Source organism: Trachurus trachurus (genome assembly GCF_905171665.1).
Source record: "Trachurus trachurus genome assembly, chromosome: 8".
In the NCBI taxonomy this organism is placed as follows: Eukaryota; Metazoa; Chordata; class Actinopteri; order Carangiformes; family Carangidae; genus Trachurus; species Trachurus trachurus.
Window position 1 is genome coordinate 14,009,727 of NC_139905.1, and position 24,504 is coordinate 14,034,230.

The window sequence follows — 24,504 nt, forward strand, 5'->3', positions numbered from 1 at the left end:
GTTGCCTTCTACCCCACCAACTCTGATTTTGTCATTTATCAGAACATAAACATCAAAGATATTACATGTGCTCTCTTCAAAAGCATTAAGTGTTTTGCACAAATCAATTAAATAGGACATTTGAAAAAGGTGTGGCATGTGCTTCACTATTTGCAAAAAGACTTGGACAAGTTGGTCGGCGACCCACTGCGCTGTTGAATGTGATGCTCATGAATCAAAAAGGTTAAATGGTGACGAGGCTGTCGGCCGCGGAGACCACCGGTTCTCCGACATGTCTCGGGGTCCAGTGGACGTCTTGCCGTTGGGTTGCTTCACCACATGCAAGAACAACCAAGCTCACCAGAGATGCACGTATTATAAAGAATCTCGCCTCATGTTTCCAAATAGCATTGAAGCATCTCAATCAGACAGCTCAAGACATTCAAAAAAAAAAAATTATCCTGGCGTTTGAGCTCAATTACATTAAGAGACTCCCCAAAAAGAATAATTACCCAAGCCTACCAAAATCATTTAGTCATCGAAAAACATTCTCAAAAATGTCAGGTTACAAGACTTGACAGATCGATTTTTGATGCACATGAAACAATTCACAGAAGCTTTTCAGTGAGATGGACAAAGTCTAGCACCTAGGGGCCTTTATGGAAGGTGGTGGTGGTGGTGGTGGTGGGCAGGGGGGGTAGGAGGGTTTGGTGGGGGGTGGGTGAAAGCAAACATCCTTCATCAAACCAAAACAATGTGTTCAGTCAACAAACCAGCAATAAGATTTGGTCTGTGATTGTCTTGCATCCACAGAAATAAACTTGGCAAAAGGGGACAGCTTTAGGATAGCTTCCTTAGTTTAATTTGTTACATAGAAAGCTGGAAAAACGGGAAACAAAACAATCCAATCTCCACAGTCCGAAAAAAAAAAAAAAAAAAAAAAATTGGTTGGACCGCAAATCTATGTGAAGGTGTTAAATGTAAAGGTATATACAAGAGAAGAAGGAAGGAGGAAAAAAAACAATCATCAAGGTGAGAAGTTCAGTGACAATTATCAGCAAACTGTTGACCTACAGCTGGACAACGGACAAAGGCCAGAAGAGCTTTTTGACATTTTATCTGGGTCTTGTTCCGTCTTCAAAATCGAGCAGCCGAGAGTCCATTTAAATAGTTAAGCATGTTATCCATGATCTCGGGTACCTCAGCACGAATAAAGCAATTAATGCTCCGCCATCTTTAAAAGTGTTATTGTACAAAAATAACATGCACATTTTGCTGAAACATTTTGCTACTTTTTTTTTTTTTTTGCGTATTAAAATCCACCACCATCATAGTTACATACAGAAAACTTTGCAGTGTTCTCAGTTTGCAAATTTGAAAGAATTTATATTCGTTTATTTATGAAATCTTAATTCAGTTTCACAGCTATGAGACAATGTTGAAAAAAGATGGATATTTCACTTTCTCTATCATATATATATCATATCATATATCTCATATATATGATAGATAATATCAATATACATATATAAATGTACTATGAATTAAATAAACAATAGTCAGGAGTGTGACCACAATGTTAGTTGCTGCTAAATCACAGCTTTTTAACCCACCCTTGAGCACTAAATAACACACAAGCACAGAGATTGACATAAAAGGACAAAATGATCACCGATAGGATTTTCTTTTTTTAAAATGCTCTAATAAATTCAGCTAAGAGAAAGACAGACTTAAATGCAGACCTCATGGTTACCATTTCTTACAGGTCCCCAAAAGCAATAAGACCTAGATGAAGTTTACTGTGATAAATCATTTTTCACTCTGATCAAAGAAAGTCACCGCCGCTTCAACTGCAGGCAGTGAGCGAGTCATTTACCCAATAATCATGCCACACTGAGCAGACAAAGGCAGGCGCAGAGAGGTTTTCAAGCTTTCAACCAAAGAAACGGTCACACGGGCCGATGTCACCACAGCCAAAGCTCTGCACCAGTTTCGACACAGTTTTCCAACCAGTTGGCATTATGATAGGCACATCTGTTGGACTTGGTATTGCTTGGACAGATTCATGATGGAGACATGGAGAGTGTGTGCGTGTGAGTGTGTGTGTGTGTGTGTGTGGTGGGGGGACCAGGTTGACAAGATACAACAATCACTCTTTGAGAAGCTTGTAGAGAGGGCCCATTCAAGAAAAAAAAGGAGCCTAGCAGATTTGGTACCTTAACATAAAATCAATGCCTCAACCTGCAAAGACTGAAAATGTGTCATTACACCATCAGAGAGATACAAGTCTAGCTGAACAGCCACAATCGAGGCCTGTTCTCCTCAAGCCCCTGCCACAAACACAAGAGGGATAAATAAAATGAATAGGTAACAGTTGAGAAACAATCAGAAAAGGCAACACTGCTGGTTCTGTTGGATCTTTCTTCACCTTGCCTACCTGTCCACTGGGGGGATTTTACATTGTTGTCGTCATTACAAATAAGCAAGTTAGCAGTCCACCCTAGCGCTTCCTGTCTTCAGACCCCCGTTGACTTTTCTTAATCCCTGTCTCTCTCTCTTTCTTTCTTTCTCTCTCTTTCCACTACTCATGGCTGGAATCTAGAACTCAGCAAACTCCTTTGCACACTTCTCTGTGAAGGAGACTCGGATTTCCTCTTCCTCGTAGTCATCAAAGTTGCTCGTGTCACCGGGGCCTTTGCACTTAGGAATAAAGGGAGCTTCCACCTGGAACACACAGGACAATCATGTTGCTGAGAATGATGCAGTGTGGTCTAATATTGAGAACCAAAAGGCACAGCACGCTCAATAAACTACTGGATGACATTGGAATAGGTCCCAGGAGATGGGAAGACAATTAAAAACAGATTTATATTCATTCATAGTTGTACAAAGAAGGTTAAGAAGATTAAACATGGAGTAAAATGTGTTATACAATGTAGAAATCATGCTTTAAAGGGATATTTCAACATTTTGGCAAATTCACCTATTGCTGTAATTGCTATAGTCTTAGGGGTAGGTTCATTACCTTTAATTGTCGGTGCAAACTGTTTTTAGATAGGCGGGGCAGAGACACGAACTGCTCAGCTAACGCAACAGAGGCTCATGGTATTTACATTTCCCTCATCAAACTAAATTCAACAACCCCAAAACGCTCTTGTGGACAAGTTGTGACCTGCACATTCAATGCGCTATGAAATTATTGTGTAATTATGTAACATTACGACACATGAAGCAAATACTCTAAACTACTTTTGCTTCTGAAGTCACTCCGCCCTGCAGCCGTGTTGGCAATGTAATTCCGGTTAAGCATTTTCCTCGAAAACAACTCCATCTTGTAACGTTCCATTATCATTTCATAGCGCGGTGAATGTGCAGGTCCCATCTTGTCCATGAGAGTGTTTTGGATTTGTTGGATTGTGTATTTGATGAGTTTGATGAGGGAAACCCAGAAATATCACGCGCCTGCAGAGCTTACATCCTTTTCCCCCATGGATCTAAAAACAGCTTGCACTGACAATTAAAGGTAATGGCGAATTTGCCAAAATGTTGAAATGTCACTTTAAAGGACAAGTGCCGTTTTTTACAACATGGACTTTATTTCTAGCATAAATTACGGTCATTTACTCCCCAAATAACTTTGGTGTCATTAGGAGTCCTTCAGACGATATTTAGATCCATTCGAGAGCCACGTATATCCATATACTGGGAGTGATCGGGGCACCGAGAATGCAGCCTCTAAATAAGACATTATCTGCCACGAAACTCCAATATTTTGTTATGATTCGCTATTGCTACTCCCCTTTGAGTCCTGAGTTACCCATTGTCATCATCCAGGGTCTGTAGATTGACCTACTAACCTTTGAACTGGATAGTGTCATGTGCAGCCGCAGCACGACGAAACAATTGTTAATAAAGCAATTTTAAAAAAAGAAAGAAAAAAACTCGCTCTGTGACAGTTGGCTTTTTTTTTTTTGCGACGTTCAGCTTCTTTACCTGGAATTTGCTACTGCTAGCTTTGTGCAACATGGCTGAATATTTGTCAGATTTTGAGGTTATGGACGATGACTTTGAATATGATGGACGTCCTTACTGTTTTGAGCCAGGGTATACAGATGAGGAGCTTTTACAGGAGGATGTGGAGGCAGAAAGAGGAACAGCTGGCCAGAGAAGAAACTACTGCATGTCAGCGAATAGATGGTAACTGGTGGTGTTCTTGTGGAATAGCACTAGCGAATCATAACAAAATATTGGTAAAATGAAAACATTTTGTGGCAGATAATGCATTATTTAGAGGCTGCATTTCGGTGCCCCGATCACTCCCAGTATATGGATATATGCGGCTCTCAAATGGATCCAAATATCATCTGAAGGAATCTTAAAGTTATATGGGTTATATGGGTGAGTAAACAACCGTATTTTATGCCAGAAATAAAGTCAAGGTTGTAAAAAACGGCACTTCCTTTAACATTTTGTCTGTGGTCAAACTGCAGGACTAATTTCTGGTGATCACATGTTGTCATTTGCTTTTTCCTGAAGCCAAGTCTTCTATTTCTGATTCTACTGGTAATTTCTTAGACTTCTAAGAATGAATTTTAAGACCAGGAAAACAAACAAATAATAATTAAAAAACGATTTTCTGAATTCACATGCATCACACATACTGTACACAGAAAAGTATTTCTGAGATCAAAACAAAGGGCTCAATGCAGGGTCTGTTAAAATAAACAGATACAAAGCAGAACAAAACCTCTTTCGTTATTTTTTCTAATGACATGTTATGATAGTGTTTACTCTGTGTATTGTGCTTGAGGTCTGTCTTGTTAACATTTAACCTTTGTATACACACTGTCAGCACAGATTATGAGCCTGGCTGCCCTGTGAGGGGGCGGGGGTCCGCTCTCTGCTTTCCAATGTAAAGGAAGGCCTCATTTCAAAGTCTATGTTTTTTTTTTTTTTTTTCCTTTTCTTTCTTCTTAAATTGGGTGACCTTTGTGAAATATTTTGTACAAAGTCTGGTTTACAGGCACAGTTTTCAAATAAACATCTGGGGCTTTTGTGAAATGAAGGAATTCTACTTTTAGTTCAATCTAAATTGTGCTTCAGTACTGCAGTGAAAATGGAGGGTAATACATGTTTTGTGCGTTTTAGACATTTTTCCATTAGCCTCTAATGTGACATCATCTGTGAGGAGGAAGCACAGATGGTGTGAAATTGCCCATAACCACAGATGTAGACTAAAGGCCCTCCCACTGACCAAAGTCTCATTCAAACTATCCTCCCGTCAGCATCGCCTTTCTTTTGTCCTTTGTAGTTCAAAAACGGTAAGTGGACTGTATTTGTACATATTAATGCCATATGGAGGCCGGTCTCTCACCTTCCTCTGGTAGATGGCAATCCAATCAGTGGTGGCGAACCACTTGTGGCCTTTGATATCATTGACTCCGTTCCTGAGGTTGCCAAAGCGCTTGGTCAGATCCACCTGCAGCAAATTCCTCAACAGATCCTTCAGGTCTGAGCTGAAGTGGGAGGGAAAGCGAACCTGCAAACAGTAAAAGTGGTGTGAGTGCGCGTTCATCAGCCAAGTGTTTTATACCTGATGCTAGGATTTTTAAATAGACTGCTGGCGCCTGGCCTACAGCTGTGCGTTAGTGCAAGCCAATGAGTGGCGCGTAGTGTTGTGAGTGGTGCTGTTTAAATGACCGTGTGCCCAGTAATGCTGATTTTGGATGCGATCTGCCTGGTTCTGGCACGACTGCTTGTTTGCGCCACTCCGCTTTTCCTTTGACCTCTCCGATGGTATGAGCCATTTTTGTCCACAGGATCGCTTACCACTAGTAGTTTGTGCACAATTGCCAGAGACGGCAGCCAGTTGGGAGGTGCTTGGAGCAGCAGACCCGCCGGACACAAACTATGGCGCTATGTTCAAAGACTCCGAGGGCACGTGTTTAATTCCAGTGCATTAATGAAAACTTACTGCCTGATGTGTACCATTTACTGTAGTCACACCACAAAAGACTTGCTGAGGCGAACAATCTATATGACAACTGGTGTATGCATCTGACAAAGTAGCACATCTGTGTTTACGGGCTGAGATTACCTGAACACCTGTGATAAGGTAGCGGTTTATTTCTATGGCAACATTCCCTACAAAGATATCCACTTACTGTCTAAATAAGAGATGATAACATACGACTAAAAAAGAGTGAAAGCGAGATAAAAAAGGGATTATTTAGGTAAGCTTCCCAAAACTCACCTTCCCTGATACAATCTTCTCATAAATCTGAATAGGCTGGTCTGCAAAGAAGGGGGGATAACCAGCAGCCATCTCATATATTAGCACTCCCAGAGCCCACCAATCCACTGCTTTATTGTAACCCTGGAGAACACAAAAGGGAATAAAGGGCAGTCAGGTATGACCTCAAAGAAAACTCACACAGCACAATGCTAAAAATAGAGAGTAGGTAGCATATTGTACCAGAGTACCAAACCTCATGTAGATTTCAGAACATAAAAACCAATGCTGCTCGCCACAGTCCTAGCTGAACACTGACCTTACTGAGGATGATCTCTGGTGCCAGGTACTCCGGGGTCCCGCACAGCGTCCAGGTTCGGCCCTTCACCCTTTTCGCAAATCCAAAATCTGTTACCTGAGGAAACAAGGGCACAGCTCTCAGTGCTAACCACACACAAACAGATGCCAAACAAACAATAACTGTCGATGGCTAATAGTAGCAAAACGTGCAATCCTTGCCTGTATGTAACCTTGCTGGTCGATAAGCAGGTTCTCCGGCTTCAGATCTCGATAGATGAGGTCCAGTGAGTGAAGGTATTCAAAGGTCAGTACAATCTGGGCTGCGTAGAAGCGGGCGTGTGGTTCACTGCAAAACAGATCAGCCATAATATTTACAGTCAACCTGCAGCAGATGGAAATATTTAGGATGAGTAACGTAAAGGTCGCTTTACCTGAATCTACCGATTCTCCTTAAGTGCGAGAACATTTCACCCCCAGGTACATACTCCATTATCATATACAGATTACTGTTGTCCTGTAGAGAGAAATGAGAAGAGGTTCCACTTTGACACGCAAAACACATAGACAAGAGGTAAACATGCTTACAAGATAAACTCTGTAATATATACCTTAAAAGAGTGCTCCAGTCGCACCAGAAAGGGGAAGCTGACAGCTTGCAGGATACGTTTCTCATTCAGTGTGTGCTCTATCTGCTTCAGCTTGACTACCTGGAGGGGGAAGAGGTTGGAAGCTTATTCAGGAAACACAGGTTATCAAAGTGATTCAACAGACGTATTTAGAACAAAAGAGGATTGTTGCCTTACTCGAGTTTGTTTCTTATGATCTGTAACACTGACATTTTTAATTAAGGCTCCTTTTAAGTGATTACAGACGGTATGGTAGGATTAAAACACAACACCTGCAGTGCTAGAAAACAGCAGATCAGAGTAGGGATGCCCTGATTGACTGACCAATGATCATTATCAGCTGGTTTTCATTACGAATAATGTACACCATCTGTACTGCATGCCTCTGCAAACCTTTGTACTTTATCTGCAGTGTAGCAGTCTGAGTCTAAAGTTGAGCCTTCTGTTTTAGGTCAAAATACAGTTTTTTCATATGTTTTTCTTTCAAGTATCCTTTTACCTCTCTTACTTATTGGCATTTCATTGTACCTTGTTAAATGACAATAAAGGAATTTATTCTATCAATCAATTAAAAGTGATCAGCATTGGCTGTGGCTTCGCTGATTTCACTCAAGGATGATCATCTTTGGCAGCGCTAGATCACAATCACTTGTCCTTTCTTTATTCATTCCTCAAGCCTCGTTCAGCCAGCGAAGTATATCTGAATGGGCTAACAGTGACATTAACGTCGACAGTGACGTACAATTTCTAAGATCAGAACAGATGTACTTAAGAAATGATAATATCGCTTATCAAATACAATTATAATATCGTCATATCATCATTGCATTAGTCATACATTACATGATGGAGTAGCCAAGTAAAGCATTCTGGTTTACTAAGTCGTACTCCTCTTGAATATCCTGCTTTAAACACTGTACCTTCTGTTTGTCAAGTATTTTCATGGCAAAATGCTGGCCCGTCTCTTTGTGTTTAACCAGCATGACTCGACCAAATGAACCAGTGCCTAAGGTCTTCAAACGCTCAAAGTGGTCCAATGCCGCAGTTTGCTGAGGGACAGAAGAAGAAGATGTCAGTAGGCCGCATATCATTTTACATACCATGAAGAACACAGCAAAATTATAGCCCAGCTAAAATGTATCATATCAGTAACAAGTGTTATTCCTGTTGTTTTAATGTGAACCAAATGAGCTGAATTAAACATGCCATTAAGTTCATTGAGCTGATATTAGGAGTGCAGCCATTGTAGAAATAAATATGTATCCAGATTAGCCCAGCAGAGGGTGCAATACGCCTTTAAAATATATTGGAATTAATTTGATCATGGGCGGGGCGACTCCCATGAGTCCACTGAGAGTGAAGAAGCAGGTGAAAAAAAAACACAAAACATCATCTGTTTCATTCAAGCTGCATCATAAAGGTGCGTTACAACACTCGGGTATCACAACACACAATATAAGCACAAGTACATTAAAAGAAAACTGCAAAACATAGAATACTAATGATAAAACTATTAAATTGATGATGATTAGACAGAAAAAGAGAAATAATTCACAGTCTGTCTCTCACCTGTGCTGGATTCTCCCATTTCTTCAAGAAATCTTCTTTGGCTTTGGCAAGAAACTCCTTCACTGTAATTAGAAACAAATTGCACATTCATTAGGAGGAAAATATTTTCTGTTTTGAAAACCACAAAGTCCAGACTCTGACCTCACACCTAATCACCAGGACCCAGAGAATACCACAACATTTGCGTCTTACACTCATGTGGAGGAATTTTCTACACATTCCAGCCATAGCATAAAAAACATCAGCTGATCAGTCTGCATTTGTCAACGTCGGCGTCCTCTGATGGCGGGATCAAGATTACTGCTTCTATTGCAAACATGCGACTGTAGTAGCCTAACAGTTAATTTAAAGGCTCAAAAAGGTAAAAAAAAGAAAAAAGAAAAAAAAAAGCCTAAAACATTTCTACATAGAACAAATTACTTCATATTAACCCCCTCCTTTCCTTTGGCCCACTTAAATCATCTAGTGCAGAGAATTGTTTAAAAAGGCACGCAAGTAAAAAAAAAAATAAAGATATGAAGATGCCGAAATTAAGTCGAAGTGTTTAAGATTAAATACACCTGAAACTGTGAGGTCCAACAACTGGTGAGTCAATTTCCTTGCATAAACTACAATAAATGAAGACAAAAGAACATTCAAATTCTCCCCCCCCCCCAAAAAAAAAAAAAACACGGCTTAATAAGACACACAGTTATCAATTTGTGTTGTGCAGGATTTTCTCCAGCTCACAGGCTGAAGAAGCTTCTGGGTCTCATGGCTGAGATGGAAAACCTCATGTGTGTGACAGTTAGCTGGGTGCTTCACAGGTCGCAGCATTGTAATAGAGTGGCAAAGAGAAATCCACTTGTGTGGCATCTTAGCTAGGTGTTTACCAGTAAGTATGTGGGAGACAAAGTGCAGAGGTTCAGTGGAGTGTTACAATTTTTTTTAAACAAATCACGCTTTTTAACCATCACTCTAAATGCTAAGTTCAGTCAGACCAAAACAGTGGCAGCACCATGACGTGGGGAAACGTCTCCGTGGCAGGAAAGGCTTATGAGATAAACTGGATGCAGCGAAAAAAAAAATACACAGAAATCCTGCAAGACAACCTTCAATGAATCTGTGACTCTGACTCACTTTCAAGAGAGGCACCAACATTCAAAGCTAAACATAAAGTCTTAAACATCCTGAAGTGGCCACGTCAGCATGTAGACCTTAAATAAATCTTCTCTAAAATTTGTGGAGCTTGATATTCAATAAAATGTCCTAAAAAAAAAGAAAAACCTGAGCAGCTCTGCAAATACGACATGAGGAGCGCATATGCTTTAGACTCACTGCTTTCATGCTACAAAACACCATGCTTGTGCATCATGACAAAAAATGAAACTGTGATCCTTTTCCTGAGATTCCAAGTTGATCTGAAATTAGGAGGTGGCTGGATTTCTTACAAGTTTCTCAGGCTCCAAGAACCAATGATTAAGACCAATCAGTGTCTTGTGGCAGCTACAGGCTTGTCTTGGGTGTGACGACACCAAGAAGTGACTGTTGGTTACAATGATGGCGGCTCCTACAAAGATAAGCACAGATGCTGCTATAGCCTCGGTTATATCTCAACTACAGAGAGTTTCTTTGTGGACAGGAAAGCTGACTACAGCACTTGAGGCTTTTTGTTTTGGTGGAAAACATGTTTTCACTCCTCACCTGACAGGTAGCCACAAGAGTTTGATTTACAAACCGGCTGTGCTTGTAAGAAAAAAATAGCAAGGATGCAGAATATAATTGGTTGAAGTCAGCCTATGATAGACAGATGGTTCAGCCAATGCCATAATGTTTTTTATTGTTTTGTTTTTTGATAGTGCCTGCCTCTTTTCCACTGGGTTTCCTACAAAGCTCTCCCAGATGGGTCTATGTAATAAACCATCTGGTGCGCCAGGTTAAAGTTGACCTCTATTAGTAAACAAAATTCTTTTTTCCCCATCTTTTTACATATATGGTCAAAATATTCTGTGGTTTGACACTGTCCACTCTCATTAGGCCCACACAAGAGGAACACGTCCTCAGAAACGGGCTGTTAGCTCTGAAGTCAAGGGTTCTCCGATTATCAGTGAACCACTGTGGAAGAAAGACATTGATCTGGAATAATAAACTCGAGTGCGGTTTAGCATGAGCCTACAACGCCTTCAGAAGAAAATCTGCACATGGTGAACACAGGTTATGACTTGGCAATGTTGCGAAAACACACATGCAACAGTTTGCATGTACACACATGCGTGTTGTTGCAGGCCAATAGGCTACATGCCTGTGAACACATTTTGACAGCTTGGCACACATGGTGTCATATGGACGAGTTCACTTTTCTTGTCCTTATCTTTATGAGGTTAATCACCGAGGTCTGTGGGAACATGTTGATAACCAGTTCTTCCTCATTCCTCCTTACTGTCTGTGCACCCGCTCTAAGGACCCTCACCTCCCTTGCAGCTGACGAGGCGATGCCATTTCAACTCATGTGACTGTGGTTGTAGATGTAGAACTACTGGAAAAACAACTTCTGTTTGGACAAAAGACTTTTTACCAATATTGATTTGAATTCAAAGTAAAAGGAAGAATTATTACAATAATACAAAAATATATATATTTATACCGATTTAAAATTGTGGAAACACAAAACATCTCTGGATAATGTGGAATGTCTATCTGTCAAGGTAATCGATGCAAACCAGCCTCGGGCACAGTTTAAATAAAGCCAGTCAGCTGTCAATAGTGGAAGCGCATAGCAATTTATTCATCAACTTTCTGGTATGAATATTTACAGTAATGGGCTTCTGCAGTGATACATTCAACTATCTGCATGTAGATTTCTCATGAGAACATTTCTGCATCTCTTGCACACATACATTCAAAACTAAATGAAGCTTAATCCTCATTTAGCTAATGTGATTTCCTGCAAATTCTCCAAAGACCGGCAGCTCCAACAATAGGATGGGAGAAAGCCAGCGAGGACGGCAAAGACCAAAGTTCGCATAAACATGTCTAGAGTGCTGCTGCTCCCACAGAGAGCAAGTGGAAGCAGACCGGTCGCCAGGGAGAAAACATTTCCCGTGAAACTCGCTCAACTCCCACTTCCAAGCACAATGAGCCACAAATGGAGCTATTCCTGTCATCACTTGGAGCCGCTGAGAAGAAAGACGTGGGTGCTGCTGCTGCTGCAAAAGTAGCTGCGAGCTAAGTGGCCGAATCAACAGCTGTCTTAAAGGAAATATCATGATCTTCACTCAGACTCTCTCTCTGTTTAGATTTACAAGGCCACCATGACTACCCAGGGGAGGATCAGGTGATAAGCTAATGTTCAACGCCCTGACTCTCTCTCCTCTGAGCCCAAATTCCTTACCATCTGGGATGACTATTGGTACCTCTGGTGCTGCGTCTGCTGAGCGCGACCCGGATTCACTTGAGCGCGAGGATGACTCCCTCTTCCCAGCATGCCTTCTGGAGCTCTTCCTGTCACACATTAGCCCTGTAAAGTCTCCCCGGTTCTTCTTCCTTGGCCTCTTCCCCCCTCACAGCCACTGACTCATGACCTATCCTCCCTCTCTGAGAGCGCTCTGGTCAGATCAGCTGCCCCGGTCATCCACAGAAACCAGTTAAGTGTCCTTGCCAGAGGGATGTCTTCAGTCTTTCCCGTGACTGTCGCTGCGCTGGAGACCCAATTCAGAAAGTCGCATCCACCTCCGCCGAGCAGTCAGACATAGCATGGAGAGCAGCGCTCCCGTTATACTTACACAGATCAATTGGACCCTTGCTTGGTTTGTATCAATATTTATTCTGCACACAAAGTCCTCTCTGCTGTTCCCTCTCATGTCAACCACACATAGAACAACACACAAGCACACACACACACACATGCACACACAGAGGCTATATATTGATCTAAACAGGGGCATAATCATCCGGGGGAGGGGCATAAAACACTAGCTGGTATATTTATCCAACCCAGAGAGAAAGTCCTATGGAAAACTAGGCCTAAGTGAAGACCCTTGAGATGAACGAGACACATCTAGATGCAACTGAAACTTTCCCTAATTAGCAGAACCAATCAGATGTCACATCTGCAATGAAAAACTTTCAGGGGCTGATCTGGGTGTTTTCAGAAACATAAAAAGTAGCTCTCTCCGGAGACACGAGCAAAAGCAGGAGCGCGCAAACCACTGTGAAACTTTTTTCTCCCTGCCCAAATGCACCAGAGAGTCTGTGTAGTGCCAGTGCTGAATTGATCCTCCAAAAAAATCAATCCTACATCTCTCCCCTGGGCCTCACTGCCCCACTCTGACGCAGGAACAGAAGGGTTATATTGGGGCGAGCTGACCGACATTTAACCGCAAAGCGCGCCAAATCAAGTCCCCGATCTACACCCAGGCCTTGCCGAGATCGCATGTGCCACATAAGAAAAACAGCCAGTGATGGATTTGAACTAGAAAGGTGATTATGTACGTGTAAACGTGGGAAACAAATGGTGGCCATCAGCTAAAAACTGTCGATTAACATTTCACTGTGACTGGTGAGCAGGCATCTCTTGATTACACCACCAGTGAGAAGTGGTTTTGTATACAACTGTTGTATGTAACCGAGTCATTGTGCACTTGCATGGTCCACTCACAGCTATTCAAATGCAGGCTTAGGACCAGTAAAGGGCTTATGTATACCTGTATTACTGTATAATGATTAGTTACTTAAATTGGTATATCACACTGACACCTAGGTTGAAAAAGTCAAACGTTGTGACTGTCTAGAGTGGTTTTCAAACAGTCATATGACTAAAGAGTAAACATAACACAACAAATATGACTGAAGCTTTATGAATGTGCTGACCTGAAGCAGAGCCGGTTCAGCAGAGCTCAGCTCAACATAACATTGTTTTTTCCACCTTTACAGATCTAGTTTGTTCTCAACTAACTGCCTAACTATTTTGATGGTAGGCTAAAAGCTATTTCACACTGCGTCTACTTTGTCAACAAAGATTGTTTCATAACGTTTCTGCAGTTCTCCATCATGACATTATAACATACTTTGCTATATTTAGGACAGACGACTTATTTTAATAGCGCCACCTGTGTGGCCACAGCTTTATAGAAGATTGAACAGAAAAGACACGAGGATACACACTACGACCAGTTGAGGTGAGAATCAAAAAGGAAACTAGTGTTCCTGGGTTTTGCCTCGCTCACTGGTGGATTTTCAATCTCAGGATTGTTCCAAGGCAGCATGTTAGCTTGCCAACAGTGCTGTAAGCTTATCTGAGGTGGCTGATTGGCATTTCAAGCGTAAGGTCCACTGGTAATCAGTGTAGGCTTATAACAAAGCCCCTTTTACTGGCGACAGGAAGTGATGAGCGATCCAAACACAAACCTGCCCTGTTACACAAACCAGCTGCGTGCAGAGCAGGGGCAGGACATGAACCGTAGGTTATTTATAGACTGAGGGAGTTGCACTTTGACAGGGTGCCACCTCATTATATGGCCAAATCCAAAACGTACAAGATTCGATACAGTCATCCCTTGTGTTAATACTGGTTGTGGGGACTGGCTTAATCAGATGTTGAAGTGTGTGAAATAATAAAAAATATTTTCAAGCTATAAAACAATAACACAATCAGGCAGACATACAGTAGCCGCACAAGTGAGACGTACGATGACATAAGAGCAGTGTAACAATAATAAAGTCTCTGTGTGTTTGGAGAGGTTCATCATCGCACTGCGTTAACAGTTTAGGGCTGACTGCGTTATACTGTACACCATGGTGACTGACAGACACTTTAACAATAACTGAGACATGTTTTCCTTTGAACTGAAACTAGAAAACAATGGCTATCAGAGGAGAAAGAGAGATAGACAAAAAGCTGCTATCTGTGTGCGTGTGTGTGTGTTTATATACATCAACATATGCATGCAGACGCACACACGTTTCAACCTAAGTCAGCCAGCATAAAAGATCGCTCCACCAAAGCCAATAGACACTTAACTCACCAGGTCATCATGAGATGAATTTAGTAACAAACATTATCAAGAAAAAAAAAGATAACAGCTTGATTATCTGTTGCACAAATGAGTGTGAGCACAGCGTGTGACTGGTTAAGCTGGTGGGACATAACATAGCATGAACCACAGCTCCACCCCTAACCCCCATTGCTCCTGTCGGGCTCCAGAATGAAGACTCACTCCAGTAGCAAGCCTCTAGCTCCTCCTGTGGTTGGTCATATCTGCCTTCGCCACTGCCTGTGTCCCCTAAACAGGGCCCGGCTCGGTGTAACAGCCTTCCTGCCAGCCTCTGAATAGCATACATCCTAAAAGGCCGGAGGAAGCCAGCTGACGGCCTGTGAGTGTAGCGTCTCAGCACTGCGGTACGTCCAGATGCTCTAACAAGCGGGAAAATCCAGAATATGTGATGCCGACAACAGCGTCTTTAAGGCCCAAACTTAAAGCTATCCTAGCTGCCTTGTGTTTTTGTTCATGGAGACGATGACCAACTGTGCAGAGCCTGGGCTGGACCTTCCTTGCTCCTTCACTTCCTGCTGCAGTTCACAGTATCTGTCCGCCCTGCTTCTTCCTGTGGGCCAGAATCAGCTTTTGTCTACTAACAGCGGCAACGCTCTCTCCGCTCGTCTTCTCCAGCCTGGAAAGTTCAGAGGAAACGGACCTTGCGCACCTGAAACAACCCTCGGCGCTCTCTTTCCATTTTACATAGAAACCAAAATGAGCTGCCATGTTGCTGCGCAGTGGAAAACTACGCTCCTGGGTGTGGGCTGCGGACCCCTGGTCTGCACCTGTCTCTGGGGATCAGGGTGGGTCCAGTGTGATCAGGCTGATAAGGATGTGAAGCATGGCATGTTAACAAACCTCCCACTGGCAGGGCCTCCTATGTCCTCGCTTTTTAACCCACTAATCCCACAATTTCAACTACTTTGAAAGCATTAAAAAAGGCATATACACACACACAGCCTTGAGCTTTAACACCTGAAAGTCATGGGCCTTGTTATACGGGTTACCAGCTATGGGTTAAAGTTACAGAGAGACTGGAGGCCATTCTTCACACCTACTCTCCACCAGCAACAAGGAGCTGACACTCATTTTGCAGATACCTGTTCAGACTTTGCACACTTGAGCGTTATTTATGGCATCATGGATTAAAACATAAAACCGTGTTCGCCCATGGCTTCTCCAAGGACAGTGATACTGACTGGAAAAAGGGCAACCCCAATGCTTGCACTTTGAGTTAACAAGCGTTTTTTTATATGAAGAAATAAAATGAAAATGTGTCCTGGTTTTGCAGTTAACACAGAAATTAGTAATTTAATTAGTTAAATGTCTCATTTCCGTTTTCCTCCGAGGAGCTCATTGACAAAATGAAAAGTCGTGGGGAGAACTTGAGTACACGAAAACAGTTAAGCAAGAGCAGAGCATCACTTGCTCTATGTTACGCACACAAACATTTGCGCACACGTACTGGGTGACACATACAAGTGCCCTTGTTCTAAATGCTGCTCATCACATGATGTTCAAGAGACTCCTCAACTCCAAGTTTCTGCCTGGAGAGGATCACCCTCATGCATCATATGACCCTGTCCTGGTGGCTTTTTCCCTTCACTGATAACAACCGACTCCCTCTACTCACTGTCAAACGCAGTCTGTGAGCCTCAGTGCTCTGGTCCACATTGGATTAACACTCAACTAAGCACTAAGCACTTGTAATAATATGTGTATCTCTACCCCTTTTTTCTGAATTACTCATGAACATTGCATATGTTTATAAGCAGAGAAATGTTTTGTCCTGTAGTCAGAGGGTTACTCAAAACTGCACAAGAAAACAACTCAACACCAGGTTTTAGGTTTCCAGTGTTGCTGCAGCCTTTCTAAACCTTATGAGAAAGGGGGGGAGGGAGGGAAAAAAACATCTGCAAGACATGATGAACCACAAGGAAACCTATGACTGTTGTATAAGGCTAGTTGTTGTCATCCTCGCTGGCACCCCTGAATATAACCTGGGGCTTTTAATCACGAGCTTTCCCACAGAATAAGTGAAGTGAATGAATAACATCCTCCACTGTTCCAGAGATGACCATGGTGTCACGGTAAAAAAGAAAAGAAAAAGAAAAAACACAGCTTGGTTGAAGTTTGCACGTCTGTTGTGTATGAATGGCCACAGGTTCAGTTTCGATGCCCCCCCACCTACCCACCGACCCCTGATGTTGATAGTGCAGCAAAGTTAAGCAGTATAGTATGCTTCAAAAACACACGATTATTATTAATATATTATTGTGGACGGTCTCTGGGCCTTGATGCATTACATAGGTGTTAAGTTTGGTACTTTATAATACGCTGCCATTATGGGGAAGCAGGAAATGACTACGGCCAAACCCCATCTAACGACAGGCGGCATGTTGCTGCAGCCACGGCCGGGTTAAGGGTACAACTACTCACCGCTCTCCATCTCATTGCCCTTCTTTGCGGTGGGCGTGTTGCCCATGATGGCAGACTGATGGTTGAGTCTCTCTGGGCTCGGGTTTGAGTTTTTTTTTTTCCTTCTCGAGTCGTAGTGTGATGCTACACCACTGAACGCAGTCGCTGCTGGGGCTCAATGAGGCTGCTGACAGCTAGATACTAGCTAACAGCTATCATTATTAGCGAATGCGTGTAAAAAAAGAATATATATGTTATGTATATATTTCTTGCAATAAGAAGCCCCAATTCAGGAAAAGTCCTCCAGTCGAGTCGGTGTTTATATATATCCAAGTCTGCAGCTTAATGCTTTTTAAGTTGGCTAGGCTAGCACAGCAGCTACTGTCAGCTAGCTCGTTAGCGTTAGCTTGTCAATTTCCAAGCGAGCACCGGCGAGTCAAGACGGCGCTCGACTGTCCTTTATTTCCAGATAATAGCTTGATTTATCCAGAAAAAGAAAAAAATCCAGTCCGGGAGCATTAGACTGGGCCGTCGAAAGCTGTTTTGTTCTTCCTTCCCGTCTGTCCAACGACGAGCAGCTAGCTAGCGTTAGTTTTTCAGCGTCCCTCCTCGCAGTCCGTATCCTGGCCTGACCTACCCAGGTGCTATCTCTGTGTAGGCAGGCCTTTTCAGTTGAAACCCAGATAACACACACAAAAAAAGTGGTGTCCAGGTTAGTTACGTTTTTTTTCCGCGGTTGGTTACTTCAAGTGGATATCTCCCCCATTCGCTCCTAAACCAGCCGTCAAATGCAATGGTTTCCTGGGGCCGACCATCTGATAGTCGATTCCTAAGATCAACAGACCCCTTCCATTAATCTTCAGACCGCAAGGGAAACTCCAGTCATCCATCCACCGAGTCCCGCCCCCGGCCGAATCTGATTGGCTGCACTCGCAGATAGAACTCACAACTCGGGCGCTGATTGGATAAGCGCCAATACATCCAATAATTGCATTCATGCGATTCGCTAGTTAAATGGCTTGGTCCCGCCCCCCGAACTTGCTAGTAGCCAATACGCCCAAAACTGTAGCTATTTTTTTTTTTTTTTTGGTAATTTTTTGCTTTAAATTATCAGCTGTCAGTATTTATCAGACTCAATTTCGTATCACAACACAAATGTAAAGCAGCGCTCTAGCAATGATTATGCGATTTCCTGTGCGGTATATATATTTTTTAAGGCCAGTGCTGTAGCCTCCCCTTACACCCGACCTATCTGTGATTGGGTGTGACGTTAACACAGTCTATTTTTAGTCAAATATAAAATATATGGGGATACTCACTCTGATATTTGTGTTGGCACCTTGCTATGTTTGAGTTTATTGTGAAAAAAAAATGTTATGCCTACTGGACAAGAGTAAAAACAGTTACCAGAGCAGATGCATTCAAAGGTGTTTTTTCACATAATCTGGTTTCTGGAATAAAGTAAGTTACACGTGAAGACAAAATAAACCCATTGATCAGAAGGGACATAGTTTGCACTGTCACAAAGACACATAACAAATACAATGTTATTTTATTTGGAACAAAAATTGCAAACAGAAAAATATGGAGGAAGTGACACAGCCTAAACAAAGCCCATCGAAAACTCCACAATCTAAGTGGGAAAAGGTTTAAGTGCAAAAGGAAGTTGAACACAAATATAATGGTAGATTATCAAATTCCTGTACAGCAACATTTAGCAAATTATTTGCCTATTGCTTCAGTGCTGAAATCCTCTTAAATGGGTACAAATCCATTTTGCACCAACAGAAAAGGAAGGAGGGACAATCACACCACAGCTCTCAGCTCTGTTTCAGTTCAGCTGTATTATTTCACAGTTGCCCTCTTCCCTTCCATGAGTTTAACTATTTCAATATTGCTTTCAGCATCATGACAAGAAACTCACAGCTATTAGTGATGATTATTCCATTGGGGTGTTTTTAGTCTTCCTTTCGAACAAAAACTCCTCTGAAGCCCAAGGTGAAAGTTCATTTTTGACGACAAGCCTCAGGGAAATAAGGGCAGCTGTAAGGCAAAGATGTTTGTACATCCACACTAGAATGTCCACAGGCATTCCTCAGAAATAAGGACTCGTGCTGTGATTAATCACTTTCCCGGTCATTTCTACTTTTTTTTTTCTTTTTTTTGGGTCATCTCTATAAGCAGTCCATGGAGTTGTCTGGTAGTATCCCCAAGGGTGGGGCCTTCCCTGGAAGACAGGATGGAGGGAGCATGGAGTTTGATGTGGGATCCACGTTTTCAGAGTCTTCCATTCGCTCCGCACAGCCTTCCCAGTTTATATGGAATCTGGTAACACGTGGATTTGATGCCAGAATATTCCTTTGGAGCTAAAAAAAAAAAAAAGAAAGGGAAAAAACAGAAATGAAAATGAATGTTTTGATGGGAATTCAGTTATATATTGACTGATTATTGAACCATTTCTGAACTTTAGGCCCATATGTGAGTATAGATCCATGTACTGACAAGTACAACCAAGAAAAACACAATGTCTCAACACCTTAACAGCCTAAACTGAAATTGCTACCCCAGAGGATTTTAGCTAGTGTGTATACTGCTACTAGCAGTTAGAAAAACATCTCAGACTTTTGACTTGAGGTAACAAAGTATGAGCTCTGTAGACCAAAAATGATCCAAATGGTACAAGATGGGTGTTTCTTTGACAATGAAAAGTTCCATTAACTATATAGTACGCTGCATGAAACGACAACAACTCTGCAGCTGGCATCACTGTAATCCCTCTTCCTGATATTTGCTTTTACACCTGCGAGTGAAAGGTTTCATTCCAAATGTCAGCCACCTTAAAAATGTGACACCTACAGACAAAATCCTCTGTCATTACAGCAAAAAATTACAGTGGCTTATTACTGAAGTTACCACCAGAATTGACAAAACTGTTTACTGAATCGAAAAACATTTCTGCTGAACTAGTTATGTAATCGAGGGGATTTGATAAGATTATTGGGCATTTTTTAAGGATCAACCCTACTTAGCATCTTTGCTTCCTTCTAAAGTGTAGGCTCAGCAGAATGAAAAGATTTTATTGCAGCGTGACGACTACATTTCTTCTTGCCATTTTTGGGATTAATAGAATAAATAAAACATTTGTATACATTTCTAATAGATCACATGTTTGTTAATTAAGTAAGAAACTTTAGACTTACGTTAGACTTAAAATTAGTCGCCAAACTTTATTAAAATAGAAAGAGCTCTATATACACACTTCAAGATCATTTCATATTTCTCAATAACAGTAAAAACACAATTGGCCAACTAGTTGGCATCAAAACTGACATTACCTAGAAATAACCATTATTCTCACCTGAGTGTAGTCTGGCTTGATTGGTGGATTTTCACGAAGCTCTGGCTCTGTGTATTCATTGTTCACATAGTAACCGATGCGAATGAATTCCTGGCCACGATATGTGCAGGTAATCAGCACTACAGTTACACCGACAGCATCACTTTCAGGGATCAATCCAGTGTTTGGGGCATCAGCCTGTTAAAAACAAACACAACACAAAGACGTTCATCAGCATAAAGCGTTTGTTGGGAACCCTCCACCACTCAGATGGGGATTATATCGATACAACAATTTGTGAGTATAACAAAACAGTCTAATCTGGTGTACAATATGATTTAGATCAATTGACCTTAAAGCCCTTTCATTAAATGTGCCTTGATTAATCAATCCTTATAAAAAAAATAATAATGAAGGGGAATCAATAAGTTGAGGAACTTGAAATTACATAAATGCATGTTCAGCATGCTCATCATTTATAACTGTCTCATAATTGTATTAAAAATCCACACTCATTAAATGATCAGTTCTATGGGCACTTACATGAAACTACAAAGCTGCTTGGTTTCCTCTTGAGCAAGTAACAAATAATATTGTTATTTGTATAACATAGTTTTACGATACAACAGTAGCTAAAATATTTTTTTCTGTTGTATTTCTATTCCAATTGATTGATTGTCTCAACCAGTGATACACTTATCAGAAAACATATTTGCTAGTACTTTTGCAATCAGAAAATAGATGAGGAACATGACTTTATGCCACATAAATGGTGTATCCATCCACCTATAAACAATGTCTTAAAGCAGATATCAGCTTCACGGCCGTTTCGGCTAATGCTGCGTTCAAGGCAGGCTTTTGAAACCGTAAGTTACAGCTTCAAGTCACAACTACGACTTGGTAGCGTTCCAGGTAACCCGTAGCTCGTGTTTTTACCATCCTGTTGTCTGTGAAAGTTCCCTATAACGGCCACTCGTAACTTCCGACCCGTGAACTCGTACCAGATCGAACTGGTATGACTTCACAGGAAGGAAAAACACAAAGTACGAGTTTCTTTGAACGCACCATGAGTTAGCAGCCCCCGCCCTTGTCAGGCATCAATTGGTCCTCGTGCTACGTCACCACATTCACGTGCATCCCTTGGCTGCACACACAGCCCTTCATGCCGTTCTCTCTCCTCATTGGATAACACTTGTATCCCACAAGGAAAATTTTCTCCTCGGGTTACAGCAGAGCAGAGTGACGGAGAGACTCGTGTTTAGGCTGAAATACTTCATGTAAGTGATTGCTGACGGAAAATAGGACTATTTAGGACTTATATTAACAAAAACATTCCACTGATATCTGCTTTAACTAAGGCCACATTTGACAGACATTTTCCAGTGTTCAAACAACACAAAGGTCTACACTGGTGGGGCTGGGTTGTTGTGCAGTAAGGGGACATATGACCTTGGAAACAGAGGGAGGTTGCAGCAACAGTTTTTACTAGTTCCTTCTTTTGACCCCCTCCTCACAATGCGTCACCACAGGTTCCCCATTCAAATAATGAGGAGTGCTGTCTTTCAAAAACAGAGCAAATGTCTGCGTTAACATAGCCCGACTCTGTACAGTGTGTCAGGTGTCTGCGTTGGTTCAGGTTCCACAGAGACTTGAGACGATTCTGCGACCCTTCAGGATCAGAGACTTTTGCAGTGTTGTTGTAGTTGTAGTATGTTTTCATAAAACTTACTGTGATCAGCGGGAGACTGGCCATTTCCTTGATATATCCTGTCTCATCCAGTTTTATGGCTGGAAAAACAACTACTAATGCCCCTACGTGAAAGGCAACAGCTACGAGGCTGCATTACTGACACACCAGATGAGTGTGTAGTGAGGAAACTGGTTGTTTGGAAGTTGTAAAAGTGGCAGTTTTTACTATCTCACTCATCTACCTGCTCTGTCTCGAGGAGAAGGTGATGATCTCTTCAGACAACGCAATAGCTAATGATGAAGTTGTAATAATAACAAGATTTGACGATTGCTGTTACCAGTATACACCATTCACAGCTTCACAAAGCACCGTTTCAGCTTGTTGCCCTACCAAACACACCTGAAACACAAACATATGTCTCCCAGCAGGAACAGGGCCGACAAGGACAGAGTCAAGGATTTGATCATATTCTTCACTCTCTGCTGAGCCGACGTAGATGATCTTCCACTCCAGGTCTGAAAAATAATGAAACAAGAGAAACTAAGGGTTACATTTTATTATCAAATGTGAAATGATGAATGCATTTCTGAGACAACTAGGAAATGATCCGATCAACGGAAAACTTGTGGCTTGTTAGAAAAAAGTATGATGAAGATAATGTATTCTGTGGGTAACGGGGGCGGGGCTAGATAAGCTTTTGCTTCTCCCACTTTCCTTTCGGCCATGTGTAACTGACATGCCCGAAATAAACAAATAAATAAATAAATGGAAAACTTGTAAATTATAATAGACTGCTCAAATTAGTAATTTATCATCAAATAATAATATACAATTTGGCTTCAGCAAAGCTTTTTACGTGAGAGAATAGTTCTTATCAGTTTTACTGCTTTATAATAATTATGCATTTATTTGCCATAACAGGAAGCTGGGATACAGACATACGGACATGTACAGACATGTCTGTGCATCTTAACTAACCTAAATTTGACTAAATTATGTGTGTGTCAAGGAGACTTTTTTTTATCTGTCTATGTATGTTTTTGCCTTTTATTTCATGTGATGCTGGGACGAAGTAATTTCCCTCCTCAGGGATCAATAAAGTTTAATTGAATTAAATTGATACAAAGACAGGTGTCCAGAGACCCCATATACGAATTTACAAAGGTAAAACAGATTGTGCGATTTATTATGAATAAAGCAGAGAGCAGAGCAGATGGTTTACCCATCATCAGCAATACACTCAGTGGTCAGTTTAATAGGAGCACGGAGCAAAAACAACAGTGACCGCACAGCACATTAATATAAACACTGAAATATGCAGTTTACAATGTTTATAAATACAATTCTTAAATTATTTTAAGTAGCATTTTAGTGTTGACTGCAATACTTGACAAATTGTATGTGTAATTTGAAAAGACGTGACATGAAAGCACTTCAGGTTATTTGAATTATTGAGGATTAGCATATTCATAAATTTCACTGAATGACCTGATCTGAGTTAGATACGTTTCCAACGTTGTCTAACCGTGTGTGTCCTACACATCCACTCAAGATTATGCAAACTTACTTTTACCACTGCTTTTGTTAGGTAAAATTATCTCCAAGTCTGAGGACTTTTCAAAAATTAAAGTTAGCTCGTGTGGCTAATGCTGCATTAGCCATTAGCATTTCTGCACAGACTGGAATAGCAACAAGCTCCGCGCTTTTTTAGCCCCCAGAGACTCAGGAAATACAGTTTCTGTGCAGCAAGGGTGCCTATACCTTCAGGGAGGTCCTCCATACACTCAAAGGTGATCTCGAACTGGAAAGGGTTTCCAAAGGGACTCGGGTTATCCAGGACAGCCACATTCAGCACCTGCACCTTCGCCATTGTTGCTGCCGGAGCGCTGCTGCTGCTGCTGCTGCTGCTAAAACGAGGCTAACTAAAAACAAAACGTTCAAACCAGTTTCCCGGGGAGCGCAGTAAAAGCTACACGACCGCAACAAAGACAAGTAAAAAAACAACAACCAGTGTCAACGGTATTATCAGCCAGTTTTTCTTCTACCCAACCCGGGCCTTATCCTCACGACTAAACGTACACTACTCACTTAATTAATGTGCAGTGTTTAACCAGCTCACATTAAATTTGAGGACAGATGCCGCTCTCCCGCCGCTTTGACCGTCCTACCGCGCCTACGGCAAGCCGGACGTGCGCGGAAGAGGGGCCGCCTCCGTCAGAGGAAAGGCAAAGCGCCTATACTGGCCCCTAGCGCCATGATAAATAATGACTAGGCTTACAAAAACATAACAGTAAAAGCACACCTACTTCTGACCTATCATGCATGAAGTTGCAGGTGTT

At 41.7% G+C, this 24,504-nt stretch overlaps 2 protein-coding genes across 3 annotated transcripts; both read right to left on the bottom strand.

Moving 5' to 3' along the window:
- Positions 1-1,337: 1,337 nt before the first annotated feature.
- On the bottom strand, positions 1,338-18,025 carry prkacaa (protein kinase, cAMP-dependent, catalytic, alpha-a). Of its 2 annotated transcripts, none has more exons than XM_083978182.1 (10): positions 17,160-18,025; positions 8,707-8,768; positions 8,058-8,186; positions 7,120-7,218; positions 6,943-7,025; positions 6,731-6,857; positions 6,531-6,626; positions 6,233-6,355; positions 5,354-5,518; positions 1,338-2,703 (listed from the first exon to the last, which is right to left on the bottom strand). In XM_083978182.1, the coding sequence occupies exons 1-10, from the start codon at positions 17,203-17,205 to the stop codon at positions 2,578-2,580; spliced, it is 1,056 nt and encodes a 351-aa protein (XP_083834308.1). In that variant the 5' UTR covers positions 17,206-18,025; the 3' UTR covers positions 1,338-2,577. The 2 variants fall into 2 exon arrangements, with proteins under 2 accessions (XP_083834308.1, XP_083834307.1); XM_083978181.1 differs by lacking the exon at positions 17,160-18,025 and adding an exon at positions 12,077-12,508.
- Positions 18,026-18,746: 721 nt separating this feature from the next.
- On the bottom strand, positions 18,747-24,428 carry asf1ba (anti-silencing function 1Ba histone chaperone). Its single transcript, XM_083978037.1, has 4 exons — positions 23,927-24,428; positions 22,565-22,680; positions 20,497-20,673; positions 18,747-19,504 (listed from the first exon to the last, which is right to left on the bottom strand). The coding sequence occupies exons 1-4, from the start codon at positions 24,033-24,035 to the stop codon at positions 19,313-19,315; spliced, it is 594 nt and encodes a 197-aa protein (XP_083834163.1). The 5' UTR covers positions 24,036-24,428; the 3' UTR covers positions 18,747-19,312.
- Positions 24,429-24,504: the final 76 nt, after the last annotated feature.